General features: G+C 37.8%; 1 protein-coding gene across 2 annotated transcripts in view; it reads left to right on the top strand.

Moving 5' to 3' along the window:
* LOC128263491 (nitric oxide synthase) overlaps positions 1 to 17,430 on the top strand; it is a 40,328-nt gene extending 22,898 nt beyond the window's left edge. For both annotated transcript variants that reach the window (XM_052998566.1, XM_052998565.1), the window contains exons 10-19: positions 1,011 to 1,192; positions 2,614 to 2,823; positions 5,565 to 5,709; positions 6,906 to 7,010; positions 7,112 to 7,179; positions 12,558 to 12,891; positions 13,955 to 15,097; positions 15,836 to 15,960; positions 16,799 to 16,865; positions 17,081 to 17,430. In XM_052998566.1, coding sequence (XP_052854526.1) covers positions 1,011 to 1,192; positions 2,614 to 2,823; positions 5,565 to 5,709; positions 6,906 to 7,010; positions 7,112 to 7,179; positions 12,558 to 12,891; positions 13,955 to 15,097; positions 15,836 to 15,960; positions 16,799 to 16,865; positions 17,081 to 17,188 — 2,487 coding nt within the window. In that variant the 3' untranslated portion in view covers positions 17,189 to 17,430. The remainder of the gene's footprint in view (positions 1 to 1,010; positions 1,193 to 2,613; positions 2,824 to 5,564; positions 5,710 to 6,905; positions 7,011 to 7,111; positions 7,180 to 12,557; positions 12,892 to 13,954; positions 15,098 to 15,835; positions 15,961 to 16,798; positions 16,866 to 17,080) is intronic.
* The last annotated feature ends 1,512 nt before the right edge of the window (positions 17,431 to 18,942 follow it).

Genomic DNA, 18,942 nt, shown 5'->3' with positions numbered 1-18,942 from the left:
GTTTCAAAGTTAGGACAACCTAATAGCTTTCTCCCTTTAGGTTACTTTAGTTGAAAATTAATACCAGATTAATTGGAAATATATTGGTTGCAAGCAAATAGAAATATATTATCCCAAAAACTGGGGTTCAAAAATGTTTTTACATTTAATTTGCAATAAAAAGATAAATTAAATTGTATAAACTAAAATAAGTCTTAGGCCTCTTTAATAATAATACAATACAATAACAAATTTGAAACTTCCAATTAATATTAATATTTAAGAAAAATGTTGTAAAATATTAAGCAAATTACAGCCCTTGCACAAAAGTATTTAAGATTTTACAAATATATTAGCTTTCTCCTCTTAAATTAATTTATTTAAGTTGGAATTAACTCTAGGCAAGGGGGAAACATATCATTCATAAAGAGTTCGTAAAAGGTTTTTTATGAGCACTAAAAACATAATGGAAGAAATAACATTTTGTTTTATATGTTCAAATTTCCAAGCCACATTTGTGTTTTTATAATAGTTAAACAGCGGATTTGGCCATGTTTTTGAAGGATATCAAATATAATTATTTGGTGGCCGATAAATTTGATCTCAAATCCCAATCCCATCCCATCTCAATATGTCAAATAATTCAAATAGCTTATGTGGAATAGCTTATGTTTATGGTTCAGTGTGAAAGTCGGGTGCAATGGCAGCCATTTCCCATTAAATTGTGTTATTTGTCATCATCAAAGCCATGCATTTGCAAGAGTTAGCCACAGTTTTGGCTGCACTCATGACGTCCGATGGCCTGTGGCTAAATCTATAATTGAAGTTGGTGTGCCTCCTGACTGGTGTGGGGCAAAGTGGTAGTGGCTACGGGCCACTTGTTGGGCCAAGGCTCAGGCAGCCCACCACCGCAGTTGTTAGTAATTATTAAATTCTGGCCACAAAACCGTAAATTGTAATCGAAATTCAGCAACGCTCCCCCATCCATTACCGATTAGGCACTAACGAAATTGATTTTAAACTCACCGCAGACGGTGGCACTGAAAATGAATTTGGACACCCGCACACCCACCTCCCTGTGGAAGGACAAGGCCGTCGTGGAGATGAACATCGCCGTGCTGCACTCCTACCAGAGTCGCAACGTGACCATTGTGGATCACCACACGGCCAGCGAGAGCTTCATGAAGCACTTCGAGAACGAGTCCAAGCTCAGGTAAGGGTTCGCCCCGAATCGGCGATTATATCCATATATGTGTTATAGTATAGTATCCAGTGTGTTTGCTTACGGTCGCGTTGCGTCGACATTTATGACATATCCCAGCCGCATTTTTACGGCTTAACGTGTTTTATTTGACTTTCGCTGGCGGGGAAAACTCTTTGCAGGTGCGAAAGTAAATTTATTGTTTCCAATTTGCCGACGCCAGCGTTTATGTAAAGTGCACGCGAGACACATAAATGCCGCATAATATGTCAAACTTTTTCGCCCTCCATGGGAATAAGCAGAAGCTCCTTTTCGCGGAGGAGTTAAAGATAAATGTGTCACTTTCTGACTTTTGTTTTCGCAATATTGTATTTACTTTGTGTTGGTTAAAGGGTTTTTTGTTAAAATAATACCAATAAGTTGTAGTTTCGTTAGTTGTCAATAGCTCGGACTACTAGCATACGTATATAATATTTATATATACGTTTTAATTAAAGAAATTCAAGCCATAAATAAATCGTTTGCATTTGCCAGCTTTTCTTACTAAATACAACAAGTTTTGTTACAAACAACAATTTGTTTAATAAAATTCAATCTTACTGCAAATATTTTAGCTTAGGTCACAAATTACTTTAAAAAGTGAAAGTTTAATTAAGATCGCAATTGTAGGAAAATTAGTTTAGGGTAACAACAAAACTGATACTTTAAGAAAATCTAATTTAACTTGTGCCTTTAAGTCGTTGGCCTAAACCTACTTTCCAGTTGCAAGTTTGTGGCCCCAAAATAAAAATAACACTGGTAAAAAAAACGTTTGAATCTAAATATTTTGTATTTAACTAAAATATTTTTCTCCTGATTTTCATCCATTGCGCTTTTTAGTTCGTTTAAATTTGAATATTGAAAAATTTGTTTAATTTTTTATTTAATTTTGTTGGGATTTAATTTAAACATCTGAAAATTTAATTTAAGTCTAAAATAAAATAAAATGCATTTAAATCAAATAGGAACTTTTTTTAATCTTATATTTACCACATTTATTTAAATCATGTCCTTTAAAATGCGTTGTACCTAATATCATGATATCATATTTAATTTTAATATTTAATGTACAGTTATATATAGTGATATTTATTCTTACTACTTCATTTTTTTATCAGTGTAGGTATTTTAAAATCCCCACACCACCTTAAACCGATACCTTCGTAGAGCACTAAATCAAAACCGTAAGCAACGTGTCTATTTTTATGGCAACAGCAGGCAGGGCAGCCACAATTAAGTCAGCTAATGGTAACCTCCCATTTGGGGCACCAACAATACGCCGGCCGTATTTCAAATGCCGAACGGCCAAACGGATCCAAAGGATGCCGACACCCACTCGTCAATTATAGGCAATTACTTACCCCGGGAATATCTTTCTGTCTGTCTGTCCGCAGGAACGGCTGTCCCGCTGATTGGATCTGGATCGTGCCGCCTCTGTCGGGCTCCATCACGCCGGTGTTCCACCAGGAGATGGCCCTCTACTACCTGAAGCCCTCGTTCGAGTACCAGGATCCCGCCTGGCGCACCCACGTCTGGAAGAAGGGGCGTGGCGAGAGCAAGGGCAAGAAGCCGCGACGTAAATTCAATTTTAAACAAATCGCTAGGTGAGTACTTACCGTTAACGTGGCGACCTTTGGCGGGGCAACTCGGTTACCCGGTGACTTGGTACCCTCTTTATCCTTTCCGTTTCGTCCTGGCTGATGATAATGATGATGATGATGTTGATGTTGATGTTGATACTCGCATCCTTGCCCGTGTAATTGTCCCCGTGTTCGGTCGGTTGTGCGAGCGTGTCACACGACAGCATCAGCATGGATAAGCCTTTAAGTAGATTACATGGATTGTGGTTTATTGCCAAGGGGATCCTCCGCTCCTTAGTTGTCCCTTCATCCTACTGTCCCACTGTTATCAAGTCGCCCGGAAAATTTGGTACATTGCATCATGTCAGTTGCCCCGTTATTGTTATTTTAAATGTTATTTGCCCGGATACTGCTCCGCCCTTTCTATCTCAAATCTCCCGCTGAGCTAGCAGCATATGTGTGGTCGGAGTTGATTGTTATGCAAATTTGACGTCCTTATTTTATTCGAGGTGAAATTTAAGACTTTTATAAGTTTGTGAAGATAAATTCGTCAGGATTTATTTAAACCGAGAATAAGTTGAAGCCAATTTAAAGGGAAGATTTAAAGTTTTTAAATTTGAAACTTACTAAAAAGTACAATACAGTAATACAGCAATAGGCTTACCTTAAAATATGTAATAATTATTTTCTTAAGAGGAGCTTAGTTAAATTGGACTCTTGAGTATTGCAAGTAAATTCAATTAATTAAAACACATTTAAAAATTTTTCGTAATATATTTGCTTATTTTAAGTTTCTAGCATAACAAGCTTAATATTTTAAAAGTTATGATGCTTGTGCATATATCTAATATAATAAAATATTTTGTTGTTCCTAGCATAACAAGCTCAATATTTAATGTATTATTATTCTTTATTTTTCTAGCTAAACAAGTTTAATATTTTTGAAATTGTTACGCTTGGGAATATTTTGGATTTTAATTAAAATAAATGAATTGACAACGAATTGCTAAATCAGTTTAACATTTTATGTCTCTACGAAAACAAGCATATGATATTGTTATAATAATAAGACATTAAGTGGACAATTATTTAACAAATATTATATTCTCCAACCCCAATTCATTAAGTTTATTCAGATGTGAATCTGTAAACAAATAGGATAACAAAGCAAAGGCTATTAGTTACCAAAAGATTATGCAAATCGGTGGCAATTATACGCTTAACAATGGCTGCTTGGCACTTAATCCGTATTCCTATTCATGCATCAATCAATTAATCGAAGGGCCAAACAAACAACTGCGGTGAGCCCTAACAAATAAAATCAATTACACAATTATGCAGGAGAGAAAAAAATGGAAACCTGAAAATTACCGTTAAATAAAGCGTAAAAAATCCGAATGATTTTTTAACGACCGCACTTTAAATCGTTGCATATTAATGATGTTATTCACGCCGGCGTATTTTTCATGCTAATTAATTTTAATTTACTGCAATCAGTCCATCGAAACCGTGGCCAAAAAATAACTGAAAAACGTCCGACAAATTTTCATTAAAAAGTTATCAATTAAAACTGTTGCAATTGCACATGTACAAGTTTGCATTAAATTCGAGTCCTGTCGAGAACGAAACTTTTTATCAGTGCTTAAATGATGATGTTGCCACTGAAAAACCATCCGTATTTACGTATTTATGAGGATATATGTATTCGCTCATATATCCGCGTTGGGATGACAGGCGGCAGACATAATTAAGTTTAATTGTTTCAGCACGCGCCGCGCCTCTTAGCACTGATGAGATGAAATGGAATTAAATCAGCGCTGACATCGACAACTTTATGAAAATGAAATTATATTCATGCTCGCACAAAAGTGTGCAGCGTAATGCGTGTGGCACGAGGTGCTGCAAAGTGGGGAGCGCCAGACATATTGAATTACATTTAAACTGCCTATAAGCATCCAACCATGTGCCCTCTTATCCCAAAAAGTAGTTCCATGTCAGGAGCAGGCAGCAGGCGCATAGCGAAGAAAACAATGGCATCCAAAAGGAAAACAATAAATACGAATGCCAAAGGAAAAAGTCTGAACTCGGGAATACCCTAGACTATTTACCCAAAAAGGCATCTTTAAGTTTTAAATTCCTTTTTATCGACTAATTATAAATTATAATAACTTGTATTAATTAAAAGAGCATAGTTTTTTTAACGACCCCTTTAAAATACTTGCCTTTGAAAAACTTACCCAACTTTTTGTGCAAAAAAAGGGTATGAAAATCTCAAAAAGAAAGGCAAATGGAAGACGAACGATGTCTGGCATAGAAGCAACAGAAGTCTTTCCTCTCATAAGTTGGCTTTTCATTTGGCCAGTGCCATCTTTTCCCATTCTTTTGTTTTCCCCGCTTTCTTGTGCATAAAATTTTATGAGACCCTACTTTAAATGGCGAAATGAGAGGCGCGAGGGAAATTCGCATCGTCCGACTTCATACAATAAAATTCTTTTGCGCCCGTTTGATTATTGACTAACCATGTGTGGGTCCTTACAAGAAAACATATGCTCCACTTGTAGACAATTTTCCAATTACATGGCATGTCAATCAAAGTGGCTATATCAGCCGGCGTCTGTTATGTTCTATGTTATGGCCTTACCCTCGACATGAAGGCTTATGGCTCTAATGATGATGGTCGTGCCGCCGCCGCTGACGCAGCTTTAAGTGTTTCCTCCAGCATTTACCCAAAAACGAGCTAAACATGCGTTTTCACTTCGTTGCAGGGCTGTGAAATTTACATCGAAATTATTCGGACGCGCCTTGTCGAAGCGCATAAAGGCAACAGTTCTGTATGCCACCGAAACTGGAAAATCCGAGCAATATGCAAAGCAATTATGTGAACTACTTGGACATGCGTTTAATGCACAGGTAAGATTGACAGATCTGGTTTAATATACTATTTGGAAATAACAGTCGCAACTAAATACCTGTCATCACAAAATGTTTGAGCTACACTGATAAATAAATGGAGCAATAAAAAAAATTAATATCTGACTACTGAATTACAAATTTTATACTTAAAATTTAAATTAAATATTAAAAAGTAATTTTATTTACAATGTGTTTTCAATTGCCTGATTTAATATTAAATACTTTAACTAATGATGAAAATATTAGATTTAAAATAGTTCGAATTTGCTTTTAATACATTTTATTTAATGTAAATATGGTTTATATTAAAATTATATTGTCAGATATTAAAAATATTCAATTAGAAAATATAAAATTTTTTTAATATTTTATTGGATTAAATAAATACAAATCGCAAATGGATGAAAATCAAAGGCAAAATATTTAAATTGAAATATTTAAATTAAAAAATTTTTTTTTACCAGTGTATGAATAATTCTAGGCAAATAGTAAATATTACCAGTACTTATGAGACCGTAATAACATGCAATTTAAAATTAGTTAAGTTACTGATTAGTCCTGGAACAAATTAAGTTTAATTTAAAACTCATAAGTCCAAATGCCTCTTTCTAGTTTACACACTTGTTTTCAAATTTGTTGAAGCTAAGTCCTAGAAATAGGTTTCGTCTCAGACATGTAGCATATTTCATACTGCCAAATGACATGCCTAATTTGACATTATAAAACGTTTTAGCCTACTTCTAAAATTAGCCTCATTTCGGTTTCTCTGGACTTAACCTGCAACCTTAGGCTCTGGACAAAGGCCAGCGCCACATGAGACAAATTAGCATAAAACCGAAATTTACTTTTAAATTTTTTGTGCCAGCTTAGTGTCGTCCGGTCGGTCGGTTCAGTTTCGTCCGATCCATAGGACTCAACTCAGTTTGGTGTAGTCCCCATGTCATGTGTGTATAAAAAGCATCTGCCTGGCAAAATAAGATAAGCTGCAAACACCTGCGACAAACTACAAGATACATTCGGGCGTCGAGCGTCGAGAGTCCAGGCTCATTAGGCCCACTTTTCCTGGTATGCGTGTTTTTGGGGGATGGGCCAAGCATCTAATGACCACAAAAGTGTTTGGCCTTGCAAAAAACTGAAAAGAAAACACAAAATAAATACGCACTGCTACAGCGGCAAATTGTTTATTCATTTAGATATATTGCATGTCCGACTACGATATATCCTCCATTGAGCACGAGGCATTGTTAATTGTTGTGGCCTCCACCTTTGGCAACGGTGATCCCCCCGAAAACGGCGAGGTAAGTAATCCCCCAGATCATATCAAACTAATTAATGGATTAGGCCAAAGCGCCTCCTAACGACCCGAAATGTGAACTTTAACTTTTCGTCGTTTCGCCAGCTATTCTCCCAGGAATTGTATGCCATGCGTGTCCAGGAGTCTGGCGAGCATGGATTGCAGGATTCTAGGTAAGTCTATAAGTTCCCTTTTTTCCATAAAATTCTCCTCTCCCTTTTGTTGGCGCAGTCTTTGCATAAATTTCGTATAAATCAAATTTTTTGTGGTTACTTCGATGCAAGAGGCAAGGGAAGGATAATAAATATGGTTGGAAGGGGCGTAACTGAATTGCTTTTTAAGCAAGTTTTCTTTCATTTTGAATTTCAAGCTTATGCAAATTACTTTTTTTGCGTATCAATTTTTATTGCATACCTTGTGGGGCATGCAAAGCGATTTTAATCCCTTGTCGTTGGTTTTGGTTAGAGGACTCAAGCACGATTAATTAATTATTTAGCTGCGGTAGGGATGTGGTCCAATAAAGTGGAGAGAAACGGGGATGTGCAATAATTAAAGTTTAATATTTTGCATTGGGTGTCTATTAATTTAGCTATCTTCAAAAATTAAAATAAAATCTAATTTAATATTGTTGGCATCCAAAATAGATCATTCATTCATTTGCTTGAAATTGATTTTAATGACTTATTTTTAACCAAAAATATTTAAGAAATATACAATTATATAAATGTGTTTCAAAAATTACAAATGGAATAAATAAAAAAAATCTTAAAAATAAATTAGAAAATATTTTATTTAAAAAAGTCAAGTTACTTTTTTAAAATAATTTTCTATTAAAAAAAGGGAAAAGTGAATAAATTTATTTTTGGTTAGGTCTTTTGTCGAAATGCATTTAAAAACTTATAGTGTTAAGTTTATAAATTTCCCAATAAAAGCTATTTAAATAATATAGTTTTCCTGGCTTCCTTACTAACCGACTGTATCTTGTTAATTTAAAAATTTTCGGGTTTCCTCATGGGTTTACATTATTGCTGACGCATATTTGGCATTTTTGTATTATTAATTGGCCCTTGTTGTTGTCCCACATATTCTGCCGTCGTTTGCGTGCCGAGAGCTTTAAAATTACAAACGCACACACATGCCGACACACACAAAGGATAAAGACACGCACTTAAGTGCGTGCCGCTTGAGAGAGCAGACAAATCCGCACAATTTCCCTCCTCCCCCGCCAATGCGGAAAAAACAATAACAATAATTTTGTTATTTCGATATTTTCCCTCACGTATGTCTGTGGAGGGTTTTTATGACGTAAAGGGGATTTCCGCTTGACAACTTTGACAACTTGGAGCACACACACCCACAGCCATTCTTCGGTGGCTAAATTTATACCTAAACAAGCTGCGAGTTGCCTGCTGAAAATGAAATTGAAAATTCATATGGAGCTCCCGGAAGGACCAGAGGCTGCAGAACACACTCCCCCGCGGAAGGGAAGCCAATTCAATAACATATTACGAAAGTCAGGCTGTAAAAAATGTCCTGCGGCCGCTTTGCTGATGAAAGGAAGATGCTTTAATTGAAAAATAATGGGGGAATCTCTGATCTGACATAACTGTGCGTGTTTGTTTGTTGTGCTGTGGCATGTTTGTTAATTTGTATTTATTATAATAATAATGGTCGAATAATGAAGACCGACCCCCTTCGCTTTCGGTTTCACTCTTTTTGTCTGCTGTAGAAACCAATTAATTTGATTTATTATTGCTTTCACTCGATCCCATTGTGTATATCTGCCTATTTAGGCGGAAGTTTCACAGAAATTGATCCAAGCCTGCGTTAATTAGCATCCCTCAGCCTACGTTTGCAACTTGTATTTTGATTAATTGTTGGCCGAAATTCAACTCAGGCACTTTTGTAACAACCTGGGCTAGGTTAAATCGTTTCAATTAGTCGTTAACATTTAAAGCACTCCCTTTAATCGATTGCAATTTTTGCTAACCAAGCATTAGTGAAATGAGAACAGCTTCTAGAGGGCGACTGCCTTTTGGCTCCATCTCATGTCCCACGTTGCGTATGAGCAATTTAAACAAGCAAGCTGCCGAAATCGCTTCGGGGAGGCCATCAACAACAAGTGAGGAGCTGGGCTGCTGAAGGACCTCTTTTGGCTGCTTAAACGCTCGAGTGAGCTTGCCTGGTGTATTTGCTTTTCTTATTTTCCCGAGGCATTTTGTCGCTTCGGAAATTGCTTTGCTGTTAATTGTTTGCTTCGATTGATTTAATTTTAAAGCTTAGGAACTTTCAAACTTGCTTCTGAAACTTTCCGAATTTGAAACTCAAAAAGTTACTTAATAGTTTCGGAATAGTTTCGTAGCAAAAGTCAAATGCGAAAAAGATACTTTAAAGCAAATAAATTTTGTGGCCAGCGATTTTTAGCACAATTTTTGTGGCTTAATTTTAAGTTTCTGCTTTAAATACCGAAAAATGCACAATCCATTTCAAAATACTGGCCTTGTTCTGCTTTGAGTCAAGTGACTGCCAGCTCGAGCTCACTTAATTGCAGTCTATTATGCCATCAACGCCTCTGAGTGTGCTTTTAAGTGTCTGTCGTGGGTGGGTGTTTGTGTTTTTATGTGTGAGCACCTGACATCCGTATCCTGTTGTCAGTAAACTGCAACTGCTCGGAATGGGACACTTATGCAGCCTTAGACATCATCGCCAAGGACGGTGCATGTGCCATAAAAGTTTTCACGTTGATGATGCCACCTATACGCTCGCAATTACTTCACTTTGCATAATGAGTGGAGCCAAACACTTGAATAAAATGCTTGTCAAAATCATTAGCATTTTTTTCGATAGCCCGCTCTCAACAGCTTTTCAAGTGCACGAAAATAATTACAAGTACAAGTTGTTTGGATAGGGCCACTTGACTCAAGAGCAGACAGAATAAATACGGGGGAAAATGGTACTGCAGCAAGCTTTTAGGCAACTTGGCAAATTTATGATACTGCGAGTGTACACCGCAAGTATTAAGTATACGCATTGTATGACGTTATTAAGCTTAAATGGGCAAGAAATGCATTTAGATATCTGTTCAAAGTGAGATATTTTTAAATTAAGAAACAGTTATGTATGTCTAACCTTTTTTTTTAATAAACACGACCCTTTTAAATAATAATATAATATTCACTGCCTTGTGTATTTATTTATTTAAAGGAACAACAACAAAAAAAAGTTGCTCTTAGAGTGAAATGGTATAAATTCGTAGACAAAACTATATGTGAAACCATACATATGTCTAATGAATCAAATAATTCAGTATTTATTGAATTTTTAGCATTACTGTAGAATGTTTTGAGATTTATTATTTCTGCTATTTGATTTCTTTGTCAGTGAAGTTTACTTTAAACTGTAATTATTTCCCATATTTATTATATTAATATAATGCCTATATTTTATTTGCTTACTGTTTGAAAATAAGTTTTGTAATTATTTACGTCTAGTTTCTAGCAGTGTTTTGGTGTAACGATGGAGTCAATTCTCAGCGCAGCTTGGCACTGTTTTAATTATGCCGAGTCCCGGATTTGCAGTCTGCCACTTCGTCCTTTGCCACTATGAATGTGTTTTGTTGTTTTTTTTTGCAATAGTTTTGTTCTGCTACCTGTTCTGCTGTGTGCTCATCTCTTTCGCTCTATCTCCCCGTCTCACTCGGCAGTTCAGCTGTAATTTACAACACTCTTTTCACGCAATGCTGCACTTTTGGGTTTCTGGTGCGGGCGGAAGCAGCAAGGATGTCTGTTTGTTTGCGTGCAGGATTTGCTGTGTTTTTCTTGTTGCTGCTTTAAGGAGCGTGTGATTAAGTTGATAGGCGTCACTCAGCTTAAAACTTGGCTAAGCACCGAAGCGTTGAGTTGTGCTTCTTACCGCCGTGATGTATTACTTATGTCTGGTATACAGTGTTGGAGTGGGATTATACTTACCTAAAGTAACAACGGTTCAGGAAATGGTTAGATGGAAAGGGTACATCTGTTCTGCAAATAACGCAGGACAACAAAATGAGACTTTATAAAGGGTACAGGCTTATACCTATAGCGTCTTATCTAAACATATCTGTATACTTAGTTTTTATTTTCAAAGCGGGGTATTTGTGATTGAATTTGTTTTGTATAGATCTAGAAAGTATTGGATTGAAAGTTTGATAACTGAGTCTGAGTCAGAATACTTTTTAACTCTCAGGGTTTATTACTAAAAATATTAATTAGTATCTTTTATGCTAGAAACCAAGAGCTTTAACATACACGCAAAATGTCTTAGATATTAAAACGAAGTAATTAGACTTATTTGGAAAAGACTGTATTACCGATATTTATTGCCCGTTTGCCTTTTAATTTAATATTTTCTGTCTGCCGACCTTAATTATCCTGCTATATTAATTAACACTGTTGCTAAGTGGAGAGAATTGATTAAGCCAGGCGGCGTGATACAAAGTCACATATAATGAGGGTAGAGTGTCGTTAAGGCCATCGTCTAGTTTCTGAAATTGCAAATCAGCTTAACATTATGCAGCCGCTTAAGTAGTAATGCCGTAATTTAATATTCCTCTGCGGAGGTAGTACTCCTCCTAGTGGCCCTCCTATCTGACCCATAATCCCCGCCAGGATCTGCTCCATCACTTGCTGTTAACAAGCTCTTACAACTTGTAAGCTCTATGGCAGCCAATCGTGAAGGGGTCCTGAGCCCTCTGGCCGGGGCAACAGGTTTTTACGACCAACCCGGCAAAGCCATAAACTTTGACCCAAAGCCAAGCTGAGCAGCAGGAGCTCAAATACTTTTAAACGCACTATGCCATACAACCATTCAGCCATACTGCCATACAGCCATCACCATCTCGAAATGGGCCATGGCCAGATGCAGTTGGCAGCAGTCTGGCCAAAAGAGGATTTTTCGTCGGCTACTGGGTTTCGTTAAAAACTGCCACTGTTCATTGTTGAATCATCACTCAAGTGGGCTGGGCTGAGATGCATTTGCGGGGAGCAGACTCACACGCTGGGAAAAGCTTGCCACTGACGAGCGGATGACGAGCGGATGATTACGTTTTTTTAGTGAATTGCTCGAAAACCCAGTGCTGGTCCGAATTCAACTTCAAGTCGTGTCCTATCTTCCAGGCCATACTACAGCCCTACTTTGAGCTCATTTTATTTTTTGGCAGTTTTTGCGCATTCTTTTTCATTCTTTTGCTTGTGCTCTTGCTACATCCCAATGACAAGCGTAATAAATGCTTTGCTGTCAGCCTCTGCCTGTCTTCTTTTATTGTTGCCTCCTTTGGCGTGTTTTGTTCATTGTTTAGTTACTGCACAGTGGCAGCAACAACAGGACGCCCTTGACCACGCCCCCTGCCTTTTGTTGTGTTGCCGGCCTTTGTGAAATATGAATCCGAGTGGGCGGGAAAAGCCCCACTAACTGGCCCCATTTTAATTTGAGTGTTTCCCTGGGCTGGGTTGCATACTTTCGGGCTGTCGCCGAATAAGAATTCTCCCTCACCTCCGTTTCCTCCCCCAAACAGCATTGGCTCCTCGAAGTCCTTCATGAAGGCCAGCTCGCGGCAGGAGTTCATGAAGCTGCCGCTGCAACAGGTGAAGAGGATCGACCGCTGGGACTCGCTGCGGGGCTCCACATCGGACACCTTCACCGAGGAGACCTTTGGCCCCCTGTCCAACGTCCGGTTTGCGGTCTTCGCCCTCGGCTCCTCCGCCTACCCCAACTTCTGCGCCTTCGGCCAGTACGTGGACAACATCCTGGGCGAGCTGGGCGGCGAACGGCTGCTGAGGGTGGCCTACGGCGACGAGATGTGCGGCCAGGAGCAATCGTTCCGGAAATGGGCACCAGAGGTGTTCAAGGTGAGTGCATGAGTGACATCTTCATGTGGAAATCTGTGCCAGGCACACCACCACACCACCAAATATGCAACGTGTTCGCTTGAAGAATGCACGTAGTCAACAGTGCGTATACGCAGCGCGATGGAGGTAAAAACTCAGTCTTTACTTGAAGAAAAGCTGCTCCGAAGCAACAGTTTTGTCACAAACACTTTAAAATGGTCGAATAAAGAGCAACAGTTTTGTTGGCAGTAGATTTTCACAAATACTTTAAAAAAAAGTAGAATAAACTTTGACTGCAAGCAAAATTTTTTATTTAAATATAGCAGTTATCATTCAAATATAGCAGCAAACAATTAACAAGTGCCTTAATTTACATACAAAAAAAAAACAATTACCTTTAATCTGCTCTCCATTTTTTTAACTCGAAAAAATCTTTAATGTTAATGTCTTTTATAACTTTTTAGCTTATAAAAACATTGTTTTTTTTCACCATCACCATTAGCTTACAAAATTAAAAATTAATTGCACAATTTTGATTCTCCAGTGCAGTAAGAAAAGTAAAAAGGATTTCACATAAAGTTGTTTTTGTGTGCTGTTTTTGTTTTTTTAAGTGTTAATTCATTTTTTTGACTGTTTTCGTGTTTATTTAATTTTTTATCGTTAGTTCTAGTGAAAAGTTAATAGATTTTGGTCGTCAAAGATAAATATAAATAACATTACGTTTTCAGCTTTTTGATAAAGCAAGCTATTAATTTAAAATAGCCAGTAAATCTATGATGATTTTTTATATTTTTTTGTATACCCAACGGAAAATGGTTGATTAAATTGTCGTTTTTTTGTAAACCAGTGTAATCAGTATACGAAAGCATTTATTTTTTGTTGTAAAGGTTATTAAACCTACTGATATATTTGAATCAACCTGAAAATAAATTTATTTGAAAGGTTTTACTTTTTTGCTTAATAAAATAAATATAAAAAAAATGTAATAACCGTAGGTACTTAGAAACTGTATATTGCTTTTCGATTAGAAATCAGAATGCAATATTTCATTGTCTACTTATCAACCTTTAACCCCACTTTGTAGCTGGCCTGCGAGACCTTCTGCCTGGATCCCGAGGAGAGTCTGTCGGACGCCTCGCTGGCGCTGCAGAACGACTCGCTGACCGTGAACACGGTGCGTCTGGTGCCCTCGGTGAGCAAGGGCTCCCTGGACAGCAGCCTGTCCAAGTACCACAACAAGAAGGTGCACTGCTGCAAGGTGAAGGCGCAGCCCCACAACCTGACCCGGCTGAGCGAGGGGGCCAAGACGACGATGCTGCTGGAGATCTGTGCGCCGGGACTGGAGTACGAGCCGGGCGACCATGTGGGCATCTTTCCGGCGAACCGAGCCCAGCTGGTCGACGGTCTGCTGGATCGCCTGGTGGGCGTGGACAATCCCGACGAGGTGCTGCAGCTGCAGCTGCAGAAGGAGAAGCAGACCTCCAATGGGATCTTCAAGTCCTGGGAGCCGCACGACAAGATACCGGCGGACACGCTGAGGAATCTCCTGGCCCGATTCTTCGACTTGACCACTCCGCCATCCCGACAGTTGCTCACTTTGCTGGCCGGATTCTGTGATGATCCGGCGGACAAGGAGCGACTCGAGCTGCTGGTGAACGATTCGTCGGCCTACGAGGACTGGCGGCACTGGCGGCTGCCCCACCTGCTGGACGTCCTCGAGGAGTTCCCCTCCTGCCGCCCCCCAGCATCCCTCCTGCTGGCCCAGCTGACGCCCCTGCAGGCCCGCTTCTACTCCATCTCCTCCTCGCCGCGCCGCGTGAGCGACGAGATCCACCTGACGGTGGCCATCGTGAAGTACCGCTGCGAGGACGGCCAGGGCGACGAGCGGTACGGCGTGTGCTCCAACTACTTGTCTGGCCTGCGGGCGGACGACGAGCTGCTCATGTTCGTGAGGAGCGCCCTGGGCTTTCACCTGCCCAGCGACCGGAGTCGCCCCATCATCCTGATTGGACCTGGCACGGGCATCGCCCCCTTCCGCTCCTTCTGGCAGGAGTTCCAGGTCCTCCGCGACCTGGATCCTGTGGCGACGCTGCCCAAGATGTGGCTCTTCTTTGGCTGCCGCAACCGGGACGTGGACCTCTACGCCGAGGAGAAGGCGCAGCTGGAGAAGGATCAGATTCTGGACCGCGTTTTTCTGGCTCTGTCCAGGGAGCAGGCCATTCCAAAGGTACGTTCGGGGTGGTCAGCAATCTAGACTTTGGTTTTTTCCACTTAACTAAGCAAACTTTTATGTACAGAGAAAAACAGTTGGCATACACTTTAAAAAGGTTTTAGTTGTTCCATTCTTGAATTTTTTCTGGATAGTAATTGTTTTTTAATTTCTTACAAAGGAATTTACCAAAATTTTGTTTTCTAATTTTAGTGTGAAGAGAAACATATTATTTTTACTTTGCTTACAATATAAAAGCCCAAAATTGTAAGAAAAAAAACTACTACATCCATACTTCAATACTTTACATACATTTAATTTAAAATAAATAATGAAGCATACACTTTTTAAAGCTCATTACTGCAAGGGAATTTACAGAATTTCAGTCAATATTTAAATAAGAAGAAAAACATAATATTGAAAACAATATTCTGAACTAAAATAACTAATTAGCATCCCAAATAAAAGCCTAAAACAGAAAGAACATTTAACAAATAAATAAGTGCTACTTAATAAACTATTTTTTAACCAGTACTTTAAATTTAATTTATTTAGTATTTTATGCAGTGTGATTACCGTACTTCGTTACCTATAATTTATGCCCTATACATTAAAATTATTATTGAAAAGCCATCACTGAACAAGACCAATTTTCTGTTAAATGAATCCCATGTTTTTTTCTCTGTGCTTATGACATTTTCCGCTTAAACAATGATTTGTTTTTTGATTTGGCATCGAATCGCTTGTGCATTGCAGACATATGTGCAGGACTTGATTGAGCAGGAATTTGATTCGTTGTACCAGCTGATTGTGATGGAGAGGGGCCACATCTACGTCTGCGGCGATGTCACAATGGCAGAGCATGTGTACCAGACCATCAGGTAAGGTTTGCTCTGCTTTGCCCTAAGTTTGATTGCCTTTGTGTGTTTGGGCCAAGGAGTGGGCGTGGCTGCTCTTTTCGCCGCCCCCCTGGACACCACTGGGAGTTTTCTGTTTTCCAACGCTCAACGGTCAGGTATTTTGCCATCGCTTGGCTTTTATATTTCGTTTCTCTGCCTCGCATTTGTTCAAAAGCTCCTGATTAAGTGCCTTATTGTGAAATACGGGCTGTCTTTATCCATACACACAGGATATTGCATAATGGCGCTGTCCTTCAGGGGGGATTTCAATGTGGACCCACTCGTAATCTTAAGCGGTTTAGTTTAATTGAACCCAGAAAAGATCCTGAGCAGCTGCCACATTTGTTGCGTTTGCTAATTAGGGATGTTGTACCAGAAAAATTCATATTAATCTTCATTTAATTCTGATAATTATGAGAGATAATATTGATTCGTTAAAATAAGTCATGAGGAATAGTATATGTCAATGTGACAATTCTTCAAGTTCAATTAAATAATAATAATAATGAAAAAGAAAAGTCATTGTTCTATTACTTTTCAATGTGGCATTTCTTTTTGCTCATTTAAATAATATTGTTATTATTGAATAATTCAAATATTTTTAGAGTTTTGTTAGCTTATTATTCGTTATCTTTTTCAAAATAAATCAATGCGGCTGCCCTTCCAACTTGACACTTTGTAAATCTTTAAGCTCTTTTCTCCTTACTGTCCCTATAGATTACGTTACATATCCCTGCGCGAATAAATAAACAGTTTTTCAGAATTTTCCCGTATTTTCTATACACACTTCAACTTTTGCATATTCCTTTCTCCATGGCAGGAAGTGCATTGCCGGCAAGGAGCAGAAAAGCGAGGCAGAAGTTGAGACATTTTTGCTAACACTGCGGGTAAGTATTCTTAACAGTATGGGAAAGAGCTTTGGCTATAAATACCGGCAGTGAAGGGTTTCCTTCCCGCCACACTCTGCGTATGAGCATTTTTTTTGCTGCAGCCCTGCAAGCATAAAATAGTTTTGACAATGTAGCGTAGACCAACGTTTGATGGCAGTAAATCTGCATACTATACATTGTGTTGCACTGTTTTTTTTTTCAATTTCTCCTAGGACGAAAGTCGCTACCATGAGGACATCTTTGGCATCACGCTGCGAACGGCTGAAATACACACAAAGTCGAGGGCCACGGCCAGAATTCGCATGGCATCGCAGCCCTAAAGGACATTCGAACTAATCAAAATAGGCGGATGGTATATCCAAATAAGTGAAGAATACACAACATTTGTCCTTACTTTCTTCCATATTCAAATGCAATTAAATATTGCCGCTTTGTTCATTACTTATTCGTATGAATAACGTTTAAATAAATTACCTTTTATTATTGATTCTTATGTACAAAATAATTCAGAAATCAAAATCTAAATGTTAAAGTATATAACAAATAAACGAAATCAAAAAAGAAGTACTTCGAATCGTTTCAAAAAAAGTTTGGGTGTGGATTAGTCAAATGCAATTTCCAATTTCGGCACAAAAGCTAAGGCCACTGGATAAGCGGCTTAAATTGGCTTAAATTGGCTTAAGGGAAATGGAAATCTAACGATTCGCAAATGGCACAGAAAATGCAATTTATAAAATAAATACTTATTTCCTCTTCATGTATTTTTTCAGACTTTCTTTTCCCCTACTGGCTTTGCCCTATAAACGGGAATAATACCAGCTTGACAATGCCAGACTCGAAAATAGTCAAATCATATATATTTACCTTCCGTATTTTGCAGTACACATTATATATAATGAAAAACTAACAAAACAGTGGTTCCAAATGCTAAGATATGTATTTCAATTTAATTAATAACAATATAAAATTATAGTTAGTTGTTGCATGATTATTTACAATCGGTTTCAGTTAAGTAGTCTTGTACTGTTAAAATACAGAATATCATTTAATGCAAATTTTTAAATTAAATATTATTTAAAAAAAACCGTTAAAATTTTTTTTATTTTCTCACCCTAGTTTGAATTATTTGGCAGATTTTGGTTTACCTAATAAGGGATATTTTATTTTTATTATTAATCATTTTTATATTATATTATTATAATAACAATTCCTAAGTTTTTATATATTGAAATATATAAAAATTCATAAACTCTTAGAAATTTAATTTTACAATATAAAAGAATAAAAATTATACTTAAAGAATTGTCTAAAACATTAATAAACAATATAAATTGAAACTATTTGAAAAAAAAACAATTAAATAATGATTTTAATAAAAGCGAAAATTGTAAGTGGTCACTAAAAAAAATTGTTAAATCAGTTGCTAGGACGCGAAAACGCACATTAAAGCTTTTTCCAGATAAAGGCCAACAAGTTTTTAGTAAAAATATAAAAGTTCCATTTAAATTTTTCATCAGTTTGAGTATTTTGTTATCTCAGGTCCCTGTGCATCCAAAACCCAGTGGCTGCGCCAACATTCCGGTGACTGTCTGCGGTTTCAAAGCGTTAACAGATTTGTACCTACCTTGTGCGAAATTCTAAACATCTACATCCCAACTCCGACCAATGGGGCTCACCGCTAGCCCGCAAGCGACTATGTGGAGTATCCGATTTCAATGCTGAAATTGAATTGTGAGCGCTGCTTGGCTTCTGTTTGATTTTTCTTGTTTGAGTCAATTTACATATAGTATAGGGTAAAGTACACCCGCTGTTTGCAGGGTGCGTGGATATTTGTACTTCTTTCCTGCCATATGGACGAAGGTTGTCCCTAAAAAAGCCATATTTCTGTCTCTATTTTTATATTGGTTTATATGGCAAAAATGTAGAAAATGCACAATTTAGTACTCTGGCAAAACGAGATATTCCTGTTCGAGATAGGAGCTTATATTGCCTATAATAATTTATTAAAATATTGTTGGCTTGTTTTTAAAGAAACAAACAAATTAATTTTATTATTTATTAAAAATTAAGAAAT

The sequence above is a fragment of the Drosophila gunungcola genome, unplaced genomic scaffold, assembly GCF_025200985.1.
Source record: "Drosophila gunungcola strain Sukarami unplaced genomic scaffold, Dgunungcola_SK_2 000001F, whole genome shotgun sequence".
NCBI lineage: Eukaryota > Metazoa > Arthropoda > Insecta > Diptera > Drosophilidae > Drosophila > Drosophila gunungcola.
This window is presented reverse-complemented; position numbering and strand designations above follow the sequence as displayed.